General features: G+C 42.8%; 2 protein-coding genes and 1 long non-coding RNA gene across 3 annotated transcripts in view; 1 reads left to right on the forward strand and 2 right to left on the reverse strand.

Annotated features, from left to right (window-relative positions):
• LOC135339249 (uncharacterized) overlaps nt 1–12,579 on the reverse strand; it is a 73,978-nt gene that overhangs the window by 10,150 nt on the left and 51,249 nt on the right. The gene's annotated exons all lie outside the window — the stretch shown is intronic.
• On the reverse strand, nt 2,961–4,603 carry LOC135338904 (protein EFR3 homolog B-like). Its single transcript, XM_064534997.1, has 5 exons — nt 4,302–4,603; nt 3,920–4,070; nt 3,617–3,741; nt 3,290–3,445; nt 2,961–3,096 (listed from the first exon to the last, which is right to left on the reverse strand). The coding sequence occupies exons 1-5, from the start codon at nt 4,505–4,507 to the stop codon at nt 2,961–2,963; spliced, it is 774 nt and encodes a 257-aa protein (XP_064391067.1). The 5' UTR covers nt 4,508–4,603.
• On the forward strand, nt 4,645–8,264 carry LOC135338905 (NACHT, LRR and PYD domains-containing protein 3-like). The gene is made up of 2 exons (XM_064534998.1): nt 4,645–4,778; nt 5,439–8,264. The coding sequence occupies exon 2, from the start codon at nt 5,904–5,906 to the stop codon at nt 8,262–8,264; it is 2,361 nt and encodes a 786-aa protein (XP_064391068.1). The 5' UTR covers nt 4,645–4,778; nt 5,439–5,903.

Consider the following 12,579-nt stretch of genomic DNA (forward strand, 5'->3'; position numbering starts at 1 on the left):
ACATGTAAGTGGATAATGTACACTGGGAGGCTGTGGGGGTACATGTAACTGGATAATGTACACTGGGAGGCTGTGGGGGTACATGTAAGTGGATAATGTTGTACACTGGGGGATGTGGGGGCACATGTAAGTTGATAATGTACACTGGGAGGCTGTGGGGGTACATGTAAGTGGATAATGTACACTGGGAGGCTGTGGGGGTACATGTAAGTGGATAATGTACACTGAGGGGCTGTGGGGGTACATGTAAGTGGATAATGTTGTACACTGGGGGATGTGGGGGTACATGTAAGTGGATAATGTACACTGGGAGGCTGTGGGGGCACATGTAAGTGGATAATGTACACTGGGGGACTGTGGGGGCACATGTAAGTGGATAATGTACACTGGGAGGCTGTGGGGGTACATGTAAGTGGATAATGTACACTGGGAGGCTGTGGGGGGTACATGTAAGTGGATAATGTACACTGGGAGGCTGTGGGGGGTACATGTAAGTGGATAATGTTGTACACTGGGAGGCTGTGGGGGGTACATGTAAGTGGATAATGTACACTGGGAGGCTGTGGGGGCACATGTAAGTGGATAATGTACACTGGGGGACTGTGGGGGCACATGTAAGTGGATAATGTACACTGGGAGGCTGTGGGGGCACATGTAAGTGGATAATGTTGTACACTGGGGGATGTGGGGGCACATGTAAGTGGATAATGTACACTGGGAGGCTGTGGGGGCACATGTAAGTGGATAATGTACACTGGGAGGCTGTGGGGGTACATGTAAGTGGATAATGTACACTGGGAGGCTGTGGGGGCACATGTAAGTGGATAATGTACACTGGGAGGCTGTGGGGGTACATGTAAGTGGATAATGTACACTGGGGGACTGTGGGGGCACATGTAAGTGGATAATGTACACTGGGAGGCTGTGGGGGTACATGTAAGTGGATAATGTACACTGGGAGGCTGTGGGGGTACATGTAAGTGGATAATGTACACTGGGAGGCTGTGGGGATACATGTAAGTGGATAATGTACACTGGGACGCTGTGGGGGCACATGTAAGTGGATAATGTACACTGGGAGGCTGTGGGGGTACATGTAAGTGGATAATGTACACTGGGAGGCTGTGGGGGCACATGTAAGTGGATAATGTACACTGGGAGGCTGTGGGGGCACATGTAAGTGGATAATGTACACTGGGAGGCTGTGGGGGCACATGTAAGTGGATAATGTACACTGGGAGGCTGTGGGGGTACATGTAAGTGGATAATGTACACTGGGAGGCTGTGGGGGGCACATGTAAGTGAATAATGTACACTGGGAGGCTGTGGGGGCACATGTAAGTGGATAATGTACACTGGGGGCTGTGGGGGCACATGTAAGTGGATAATGTACACTGGGGGCTGTGGGGGCACATGTAAGTGGATAATGTACACTGGCATCCAGGTGGTCCACCAGCGACTGGACGGCCTTGTACCGATCCTGTCTCTATGGGGGTACGTGTACAGTGGATAATGTACACTAGAGGGCTGTAGGGGTACGTGTTAGATACTGTACACTGGGGTGCTGTGGGGGGATAAGATACTGTACCCTGGGGGCTGTGGGGGGATAAGATAATGTACACTGGGGGGCTGTGGGGGGATAAGATAATGTACACTGGGGGGCTGTGGGGGGATAAGATAAATAAATGTACACTGGGGGGTACATGTCTACACTGTAAGTAGACACTGGAGGGAACAATTGAAATGCTTGAATAAACAATCTTGTTCAGAAAGTGACGGAGTATGTTGGACCTGAAAGCTATCAATGTTACGTTGTGGACAGTCAAGTCAGAATTTACAGTCGACCGTACACGACCATAAGTATCAAGCATGATCAAGGGCATATACAGAGAAGAGGGCATGCAACTCACTATGTACCCTACGTACCCTACGTACTCATCCGACTTCGTATCAGAGACCGGATATGCTAAAAATAGAATTCAGTATACGGACGTGAACAAGTGGGCGGTGCTGTTTACAGAGTTATAATTATGGGCGTGTACATCAGAGCTGCCTTTGCTAGCTAACTAGCTAGCTAACATAACATGAACAGTGCAGTATTATTTTAGAAAAGTGTCATGACCAGTCCTAGTCCAGCCAGGTCCAATACAACCCCTTCGAGCAGGAAGTTAAGTGCTGGGCGCATTGTTAAGAAGTACCAGAGACTCAGGAAGACAGGTTTATTGTACCTAGGTTTCATCTTCTTGGAGTTGCAACTGTTGGATGGTTTGCCTCTTTGCCTTTGACACTGCTAGTACGAGCCATACTGCTTCTGAGAACTAGTTTTACTATGCTGCAATCAAGCTAGCTAGCTAGCACAGATATAAAAAATACTTTGATTTACCTTGTGCGGTCAAAGGTTACGCGTGGGAGTTTTTGTGGGCAGTTCTAAAAATAGCTCAATACAAAGTCGGATGATCTGAGAATAGGGCGAGAGTTGCATGCCCTCTTCTCTGTATACGCCCTTGGCATGGTGCACTAATAATAATACACTATGGTGAGAACCGTTTCCAAGTTGGCCACCAGTATATACGTGTACCTGCATGGCTTCCACGACGATGACGTACACACCAGCTGTGAATTCCTTGTCTGATATCCATAGTTTGTTTAGGTCAAAGTGTCTACAAGGGAAGCAATGGAGTGTTACTATATATATACACAGGAAATGAGACAATGGTTGTCATGGTACTAGACCTGCTGAGACAACATTGCACAATAGGTCATAGCACTTTACTAACATCAGGAGTTCAATAAGAATCCTAATGCACTCCTGCTGAACATGCAGTTCGATTTAAGTTAGGGAAACCACCTTGCCTACAAGTACAGTGTTGTAATACCTACGCATGTACACTGTATACATATACATTAGGGAAACCACCTTGCCTACAAATAGCACCTATGCACACGAGGCATTGACTGACTTACTGCAGTATTGGCTTGAGGACACTGTCGATGTGAGAGAGTCCGGCAAAAGTGATGAGCTCAGTGAGACTATCCTGAGAGTACCCTCCCAGACTGTCCCCCTCCTCCACAACAGGCTGGATCTCACCAGACTCTCTGTCAGAGTGGGAGGGGGGTTACTATGGGCACACACTGCATATACTCATACACATTGCCTAAGGCCACCAATGGGTAATGGTGCGTGTACATCGCTCATTGAAGCTACAGTATGTATGATTGTGTATTAGCCAGTGCTCCAGGAGCAGCAACTTGTAGATACTATTAATGTTAGTACATAATTATAGTATACCTTGACTGGGCGACACTGTGACTGTGCATATTGAAGAGGAAGGGCGGCACTATCTTGTTCATGTGACCTAGGTCCCAAATGTTCATCTGGAGGTTGTCTTGCCGACCAATCTTCTTTATTACTCCCCTCAGCCGTTGCAACCCAGCCATCTGCGTCCTGTGTGAGGTGTAGTGGGGAGGGGTGGAGTTGGTGATGAAAGCAATGTGATCACAAGTTATGCATGTGGCAGAGCACCCTAAGGGCGGTACAGTTAAAATATGACACCTAACACTTCGAACTGTGGCCACTCAAACTCATTTCATTTCAAAACAGTGAATGTGCTCATACTCGTGATATTTGTCGGCGTCGTCGACATTCTTGGTGAGGCTAAGAGAGGCAAAGCGGTGGATGAGGAAGTCGTACTGTCTGTGGTAGGGGGTGTTCCCTTCCTCTCGCTCGGCAAACTTCACAAACTGTGTGTGTGTGTGGAGGAAGGGTCGTCAATGTGTTGTATACACAATACACTATTAACAAAATGAAAAGTATATGTACATGCAATCTAATCGTGAAGATACACGTTCACTCTCTGCACTCACCCACCAACACACTCTACTCACACACACACACACCACACACCCACTCCCTACTCACCGAATTGGTGGCCATGATATGCAGTTCTGTGTTGCTAGTTTCCAGCATATTATGCAGTATATCCAGGTAGCTATCCACAATCAACTGGAGCTTTCGTGAGTCACAGGCTGACAGCAGCTTCTCCGTCACTTGCAGAGCCACACTCACATGCCTGGGGGAGGGAGGGGCATGAAAATGGTATTTTATACCACGTTTGTGAGAAAGCCATTGGATACTATAGTTGTATCATAGATATAACATTTAAAGTTCCCAGCCACATAATTATATATATACACCATTTTCTGTTCCGGAGGTACGGGGATGGTCGATAAATTTCCCTAGCTATACATGACATGTCGACATTGTATACTGTACAGGTACGTCTCTGAAATAGTCGTCTAACCCATTTCTCTCTCTTTGCAGGCTCCGACGCAGTCTCAGAGCGAGGTACTCTCCAATATTGTCCAGATGGTCAGGGGAGGTTTGAGCAAAGAAGAGCAGCTTGTCCATATTAGCAGACACAGGTGTGGGTGTTTGAGGGTCCTCTGGGAAGAGCCCATCAACCAGCCGTTTGTAGCGAGGTTTGGGGCAGCAGAAGCACGTCGCCATAGTTAGATCTAGTTCTGTGTCTTGATTGATTGTAGACCTAGCATTTATTTGTAAAACGTAGAGCAGAGGTTTTTACTTTCATAATTATGTGAAGTCTAATTATTAAACAACCACACCCTCTCACAGCTAAAGGGAGTGGTCCACAGCAGGAACCTCTGTACAAGATACACCCCTTTTTGTGAACTAGCCAAGCCAAGCAAGTAAACAAACTCTGGCAAGTAAATATCTATAGATGTACATGTCGGAATGGCTGCTAAAGAACCAAATCAAGGTACTCTAAGTTAGATTCTAACACACATGACACATGCCCTAGCAGAGCGAGGTACTCTCCAATATTATCCAGATGCATGGTCAGGGGAGGTTTGAGCAAGAGCAGCTTGTCCATATTAGCAAACACAGGTGTGGGTGTCTGAGGGTCTGTACTAGCTAGCAGAACATAACCACCACCATAATTGCCCTAGCTCGCTCGGGATCTGGATCTGGGTTCTACACTTTTGGTTGATAGCAATTATCATATGTACATACATACATAATTATTGATTAATTTACAGCGCCACATTGGATAATTTTTGGGCCCTAAAAGAAGCGCCACCGTTGCTGTAATTATTCTTTTTCTGGCGCTCATAAAAAGGCTTGTTTGAGACATCAATTAAGACAATCATCCTGCATCTTTGACTTCCTTCACACTTTCAGCAGTTGTCTGACACATAGCTAATGTTGTTCACGAGTCAGCTCTCAACGGTGCAGCTAGAAACTGAACTAGACCATGCCCATTTTCTCTATACTAGCTGTAGAACATAAGCGCCACCATAATTTAGGCGCCAGCTGGGCTAAACGCAATTTGTTGTGTTTTGTGTTTTGTACTGCCACAACTACGGTAGTCCACTGACTCACTGATATAAAATCTATTTTTAATGGTGAATTCCCTCAGAGCTCACAATTGACGATCTGAAGACAGAAATGAAACTGACTGATGAGCAGCTCAATACAGCAATACAGGAACCAGATCTACCCGAGTTAGCAGCATGTTTCGATAACACTGATGACTATCTTGAAAAGCTGGAGCTGTCACCTGGACAGAAAACTGACGTCAGCGAAGTGAAGGCTAAAACACGTCTAAACCGCACTCAAGCCGGAATGAAACTTGCCCTAGAATACTGGCAGAATAAGAACCAACTACAAGCCACCTTCCAAGCTCTGCTACTCGTCATACTTTCCCTGCTCAAAGGAGACGTTGCTGTTCAAGTGTGCAAGTACTTGTCTGACAAATGTGAGTCTGTCATGTGATAGTGTGGTCATTGTGGTACCATACGTTGTGGGAGTGATTGCAACCAAATAAGGGACTAGCTCTTCAACTTAATTGCTATTGTTACACACATATTGACTATCACCAGGAATGGAACTCACCTATTGTTTTGTTTCCCCAGACTCCACCACCTCGTGTCCCCCCTCCCGAGAGAGGGTCTTGCTGAACCACAAGCTGTCCTCGTACAGGGACTACCTACAAAGTCGCTACAGAGCACGAGTATCCACATCAGCCACACAATGGCCTCCTGTCCCAACAAACAAAGTCTTCAAACTGGCCATGATTCAGAAGGAGAAAATACAGAGAGGAAGAATCGACGATGAATTTGTTAAACTAACAATCACAGGAAAAATTGACGATATTTTGCTTCAAAAAACTCCAATTGACTTAATGAATATTTTCTCTGAGATTGGAAATAGACAGAACTTTGTGTTGATTGAAGGAGCTCCCGGCTCTGGCAAGAGCACCCTTGCTCTACACATCTGTCAGGAGTGGGCAAAGGGGAAACTGTTCCAAGAGTTTGATATTGCAATCCTCGTGAGACTGAGAGATCCCCTTGTTAAAGAAGCAAAAACAATAGAAGATCTTCTCCCTTGTAGGAATTCAACACTGGCGTGCCAAATAGGGGCAACAATTTCAGGGACTGATGGCAAAGGTGTACTGTGGGTGCTGGACGGATGGGACGAACTTCCTTCTGACCTCCCTAGAGACTCAATCATTAACAAACTAATTCGACCAGACATGTCACAAAAAGGAGCCCTACACGAATCAGCTGTGATTGTAACATCTCGACCGTCATCTTCGGCTGAGCTCCACCCACTAGTCTCGTCCAGGGTGGAGGTGTTGGGGTTCACTCCACATCAACTAGAACAGTATTTTACCGAGTGTCTGGAAGGTGACTCACAAGCTGTGCAGACTCTACTGGAGAGAATTCGAGAGAACCCAGTGGTAGAAGGTAGCTGCTACCTCCCCCTCAATGCTTCCATTGTCGTTAATTGCTTCCTTTCTGACAACCACTCCCTCCCCACATCCAACCACGGGATATTCACATCGGTTGTCCAAAGCTCTCTCAAGAGATACCTCCAGGAGAAGTTGGGGAAGACCATTCCAGTGGGAGACATCACATCCCCAGACTCACTGCCCTCGGAAATCAGAACACAGACCGTACAAATGTGTCAACTTGCATATCATGGGATTGAAGCCAACAAAGCAACATTTACTGACGGTGATTTGGCTGCTCTTCGCATTACGAAGGAAATTTCAAACGTTGGATTATTACAAACTGTTCCCAGCATCATTAGCGATGGTGATCTGGTTTACTACTGCTTTCTCCATCTGTCTATTCAAGAGCTACTAGCAGCAATCCACATCTCTCTCATGTCTCCCAAGCAACAAATTTCTGTATTCCAGAAGCTATTTGGTAGTCCTCGATTCAGTGCAGTCTTCCAATTTTATGCTGGTATCACCAAACTGAGAACTAGTAGACCAATCCTCAGCTTGCTACCTCGATTCTTGTGTCCAGTTCCAGCCACTGTTTTTGATCTGGTCAGAAAGGTTGTCAAAACTGAGAAAGAGAAGAAGTATTATGAGCCGAAGCCCCTTTTGTTGTCCCTCATCAATTGTTTGTACGAAGCTGAAGACTCGCGACTGTGTGTGTTTGTGGCTAATCTTCTTAATCACAATCTAGATCTTCATTACACTACAATGAATCCTATTGACTGCCTCTCTGTTGGATATTTTGCATCAGTTTGTTCCAATAGCAGTAATGGATTCACACTTAGCCTCAGCAATTGCTCTATTGGTGACCAAGGCTGCAAATTTCTGGCCCGAGGACTCTCCAAGTGTCCCAACTCTAATAATGATATTCCTACAGATGAGATACACATCGCTGAGATTATCGAGAACACTAGTTCAATATCTGAATTGGATTTGTCTTATAATGCCATTGGTAACAGTGGACTTAGCACACTCTGTGAGGCCTTCTCAGCGAACATATCATTAAAGCGCCTGCACCTGACCAAATGCTCACTAACAATATCAGACGACAATGGAGCTGCCCTCTATCAACTTCTGAATACAAACAATTCCCTCGAATATCTTAATTTGTCATTTAACACAGTGACTAGCTGTCGTCACATTGCTGCTGGACTTGCAGTCAATAAGACTCTGAGAACATTGTTCTTGGTTGACTGTGAACTGACTGATCAGAGTATCGAGGAGCTATCAACTGGACTGATCAACAAGATTGAATCACTGAACATATTATGGGGTAATGCCTCAATAACAGAAGATGGAATGAAGACGCTTGCCAGACATCTAACCACCCACTGCTCTGAACTGACAGTATTGTTGATACCCGACCACCTAAGATCCTGTATCGAGACAGTATTCAGGGACACTAACAAAGAGAGGAAGACAAATGGACTACCCGAGATTAATGTTGTTTATTAATTGATTGATTATTAATTGTGTATTCATTAGATTATTAATTTATAATTAATTGATTATTATTAATAATTAACGTTTAGTTATAATTATATTATGATTATTGTTGTTATTAATTAATTAATAAATGTTAATTAATTTGTTGTGTTATGCATCTAATCTCTATCATTGGTCAATATAATTATAGCACATGTACAGATGGTGACGAGTGAATTCAATGCTTCCTACTGACACGGAGAGCATGTCATGCACTAGCTGTATGTATGTAACTGAATACACTATTGTAATAATGCTATAATCTCCATCTAGCTAGCCTCCTTCACAGGCTTTCAAGAGAAGTGTGGCCTGGGCCGGGATCGAGGCTAATCTCGACATGATCTACTTTTGACAATAATTATATTATTACTAGGACAATTTACAAAACAGTTAGTGTACAGAAGACTAGAAATATGTCGGCACATTACATAACAATTACCTAAAAACAAATCAGTTGGAATTGGTCAATATAGCACAGTAATAATGATGGTTTAAATTCAATGCTCCCTACAGTGTCACAGAGAGCACATGCACTGTATGTATAAAACTGTCAATGAATGTAGTGGAAATCCAATTTAACGCTCTGTCGATTTTTGTTTATGAGGAAGATGAGCAGATTAATGTTCACTTTGGCCCTTTCAAACATCTTCATGATTGCCAGGCCCTCGTATTGCAGCTGAAGGAGGTCCTGTGTGGGGAGAAGAGAGGGCAGTGAAACACTTCAACTGGTATAAGACAAAGAATGCATGTATTTGCAAGACAAATGAATACATGTACTTACATACACCGTACAAGCATACCAACACTATACCTGACACAAGGCAGTAAACTTCTTAAACACTTTACGTACCTACCAAATTAATTCTACCTGTACACACAGCCTCACCTGGAGGACCCTGCTCCACCTTCTCTATCTGCTTGACGTGATCTCAAACACAATACTTTCGAACCTGAACCTGGGCGAGTAAGAAATAATGTTCACATAATTATAGCATAACGTTGCACATAAGATCAAGGTCGTAGCAAGCGGTCAGGCTGGTCAGGTTTTGGCCTAACCACTTTAGCAGCTGGGTAGGTAATGGTCGTAAATATTGTAAGTGATAATGCGCATGCTGTTTTGGTGAGGAAAAGTGATGACCTTTTTCTTAGGTAAAAAATTCACCACTGTATGCAAAAGTTCCAATAGTAGAAAAGCAGCTGACCTTTAATCAAGTTGGCCTGACCACTTTAAAGTTGCTTGCTACGCCCCTGCATGAAGATTGGGGCATAAAAATAAGTTAATAGCCTCACACTGGAGGAATTGTTAAAGTCTAGATTAGTAGTAGAGTCTGAGCTTCAGTCAAACAGTGGACAAAGTACGTACCAGAGCAATTAATGGCACATGTGATGATTATCATGTTGTTTAATAGAAGTATGCTAGTATAACGGCTACTCAAGTATACGGAGACTCACAGAGTGGGTGGAGCATATCTCCATGGACGCTGATGTATAGATGATTGGCTTGGTCACGTTAGAGTACGCGTCGATACCCAGCTATCTGTCCGGGGGGTCCACAGTCGATGCTCGCTGGAAGAACCCTCTGTGGGGGGTACAGTGAGAGTCATAATTATTATTATGATTCAGTTCCGGGAATAAATGTCATAGAAAGTCACTAATTGACTCACATTTTTTCCAGTCGAGGTAAATGGAACACAGCTATAGGTTACGTCTCTGTGGGACATGTGAAATTGTGTATCAGGTTTTAAGCAACTAATAAGGATTATCATCTATTAATCTTGTTGAGCGCACAGTCCATTCTACCCCCCGCCCACACACACCTGGTCAGTAGACAGCTGATTGCCTATCCACAACATCGAAGGATTTTATCGCGGCTATGTACTTCATTGTACAGCTGCAAGGGGAGTGACGTGTGATACAGTGTGATTCAATGAAAGTCAGTACAACACAGTTAGTGTATGTTTACCAAAGAGGTACATGAGATTGTTCTGACAAATCATTCTTGTACTCTCTAATACACTAACAGGGTTTCATCTAGGATAACAAGTTGGGGGGGGGGGGGGAGATTTGGGAGTGCGTAAGCGCAAGTGTTTGGCTATGCCCACTTAAAAAAAGTTGATTTAATACTAATGTGATGATGTCATTATTCTACAAGATTTGGGGGGGGGGGAAGAACCACCCCCCCTACTAGATGAAACCCTGACTAACTGATACAGTATCAAAGATGCAACCTTTTACATGGCAAAATTAAAAACGGCCATTGTCAAAGTAATGTAGACGCAATCGGCATCATGTATAAATTGTGTATTTGGCCTAAGCCATATTCAGTACATACTATATAGCAGGTCATTTTCGTAGGTTATAACATTCAAAACAAACAACGTCTACACACAGTAAGTGCAGTAGTAGTAGATCTAAGAGGTAGTCTAATGCTCAAGAATGATGGAACATCTTATATACATATAGTAGTCATCTGCAGAATTGTGTAGAGGAGATGTTTCACCATCTTTGAGCATTAGTTTACCTCTTAGATCTACTACTACTGCACTGCACTATACTGCACTATACTGTGTATATAGCTAGTAGGTATCTTCAAGACCAGCTAGCTCACTGACAGTTGACAAACTAATGCTCAATGGAACATCTCTACACAATTCTACTACTACTGCATGCACTTACTGTGTATATAGTAGGTATCTTCAAGACCAGCTAGCTCACTGATAGTTGACAAACACTCTCTGGGACAAAAACCATTGTGTAGCTCTTACTTCAATATTTTACAAACTTCCTTTATTTAGAATAATAGCGCATGCATTGCAGAATGCAGAGGCTGCAAAATATGGTGGGCCGTTTGTTTCAAAATTCAAATGTTACATTTTCATTCAAATCACAATACATTCATTCAAGATGTGCAATTTTCATTCAAGAGCATTCAAGATTATTCATTCAAGATTCAAGATTTTGATGGATGCATAAACATGCATAATTTCAGATGACTTTAGCCACACTTTGTGGTTTTATTGCATGGTGTAGTTGTTTTAATTAACAGGAAATGGGGTTCACAATAATCAACTCCCTCCCTCAGTAGTGGTAAGGTGATTCCCAAACCAGAAACATGACATTGATTGACGAAAATTAACAAGAGGTCAGGGGTTCGTTGCCAACCTTCGAGTTTTGAGCATTAAGCAAAGGACATCTTATAAATGTTGTGTTTTAATGACTGTATATGCATGCATATCTTGAATAATTATTGTCGACTTGAATGCATTAAAATCTTGAATGACAATTGCATGGTCTTGAATGGTCAGTGGATCTTTGGATCAATTTAAATTTGTTTTGGGCAGAATTTCAAATCGATAGAAATTTATATATTTTTTGATTTTGAATATTTTGAAACTGCAAGAGTACATGCAAATGAGTGCATTCTATTTTCAATTCTTGAGGAAGAACTGGTCCCGAGTTTCGTGCAGAAAAAAGCAGTTTCATATTTTGCACCCACAGGGGTTAGCTTATAATGACCTTTGTACTCTAAGAAGCTGTGCACTTTATAGTCTGTTATAAAATCAGTATTATGTGCACCTAGCTTGTATGCGTACAGGTTATGTTAACAGTTGTATCCCACCCTGATTGACAATGACAATTACACCCCTGTCTGTATAGGTGTTCCAAGTACCATGGCCAATAGATGAGTGTTCCCAGCATACAGACGGTACTATACATATAATCATACAGTTGTTCGATTGCACACACACACACACAATAATATCATAATTTAATTGATCCTTCAACATTGAAATGTTTAATAATATTAATTATGTACAGTTAAGGAAGTACATTATTATATTATACATAGCAGAGTCGTGCAGTTGGCTAGCCTCGAGGAAGTGATTGGGATATCAAGGCTAGCAGTTGGCAAGGTTATATTCTGGCTATATTTAGCATTGCATTGGAGCATGGCTTCTCAAGAGTACAAAGGTCATTTTAAGCAAACCCTGTGGATGCTATAAGCGCTAGTGATGGTCAAAAATTGAAAATGCTTTTTCTGCACGAAACTCAGGACCAATTCTTCCTCAAGAAATTAAAAGTAGAATGCACTCATTTGCATGTACTCTTGCAGTTTCAAAATATTCAAAATCAAAAAATATATAAATTTCTATCGATTTGAAATTCTGCCCAAAACAAATTTAAATTGATCCAAAGATCCACTGACCTTGAATGAATACTGTATATGCATCTTGAATGAATGTATTGTAATCTGAATGAAAATATAACATTAATTTTGAATTTT

This window comes from Halichondria panicea, chromosome 7 (assembly GCF_963675165.1).
Source record: "Halichondria panicea chromosome 7, odHalPani1.1, whole genome shotgun sequence".
In the NCBI taxonomy this organism is placed as follows: Eukaryota; Metazoa; Porifera; class Demospongiae; order Suberitida; family Halichondriidae; genus Halichondria; species Halichondria panicea.

What these genes read in the sequence shown, in the direction of transcription:
- LOC135338904 (XM_064534997.1), bottom strand. Translation starts at nt 4,507, where the DNA reads ATGGCGACGTGCTTCTGCTGCCCCAAACCTCGCTACAAACGGCTGGTT. An exon ending in CTGCAAAGAGAGAGAAATGG is followed by an intron (nt 4,071 to 4,301) that starts GTTAGACGACTA and finishes TCCCTCCCCCAG; the next exon opens with GCATGTGAGTGTGGCTCTGC. An exon ending in GACGCCGACAAATATCACGA is followed by an intron (nt 3,446 to 3,616) that starts GTATGAGCACAT and finishes CACCTCACACAG; the next exon opens with GACGCAGATGGCTGGGTTGC.
- LOC135338905 (XM_064534998.1), top strand. Translation starts at nt 5,904, where the DNA reads ATGGAACTCACCTATTGTTTTGTTTCCCCAGACTCCACCACCTCGTGT.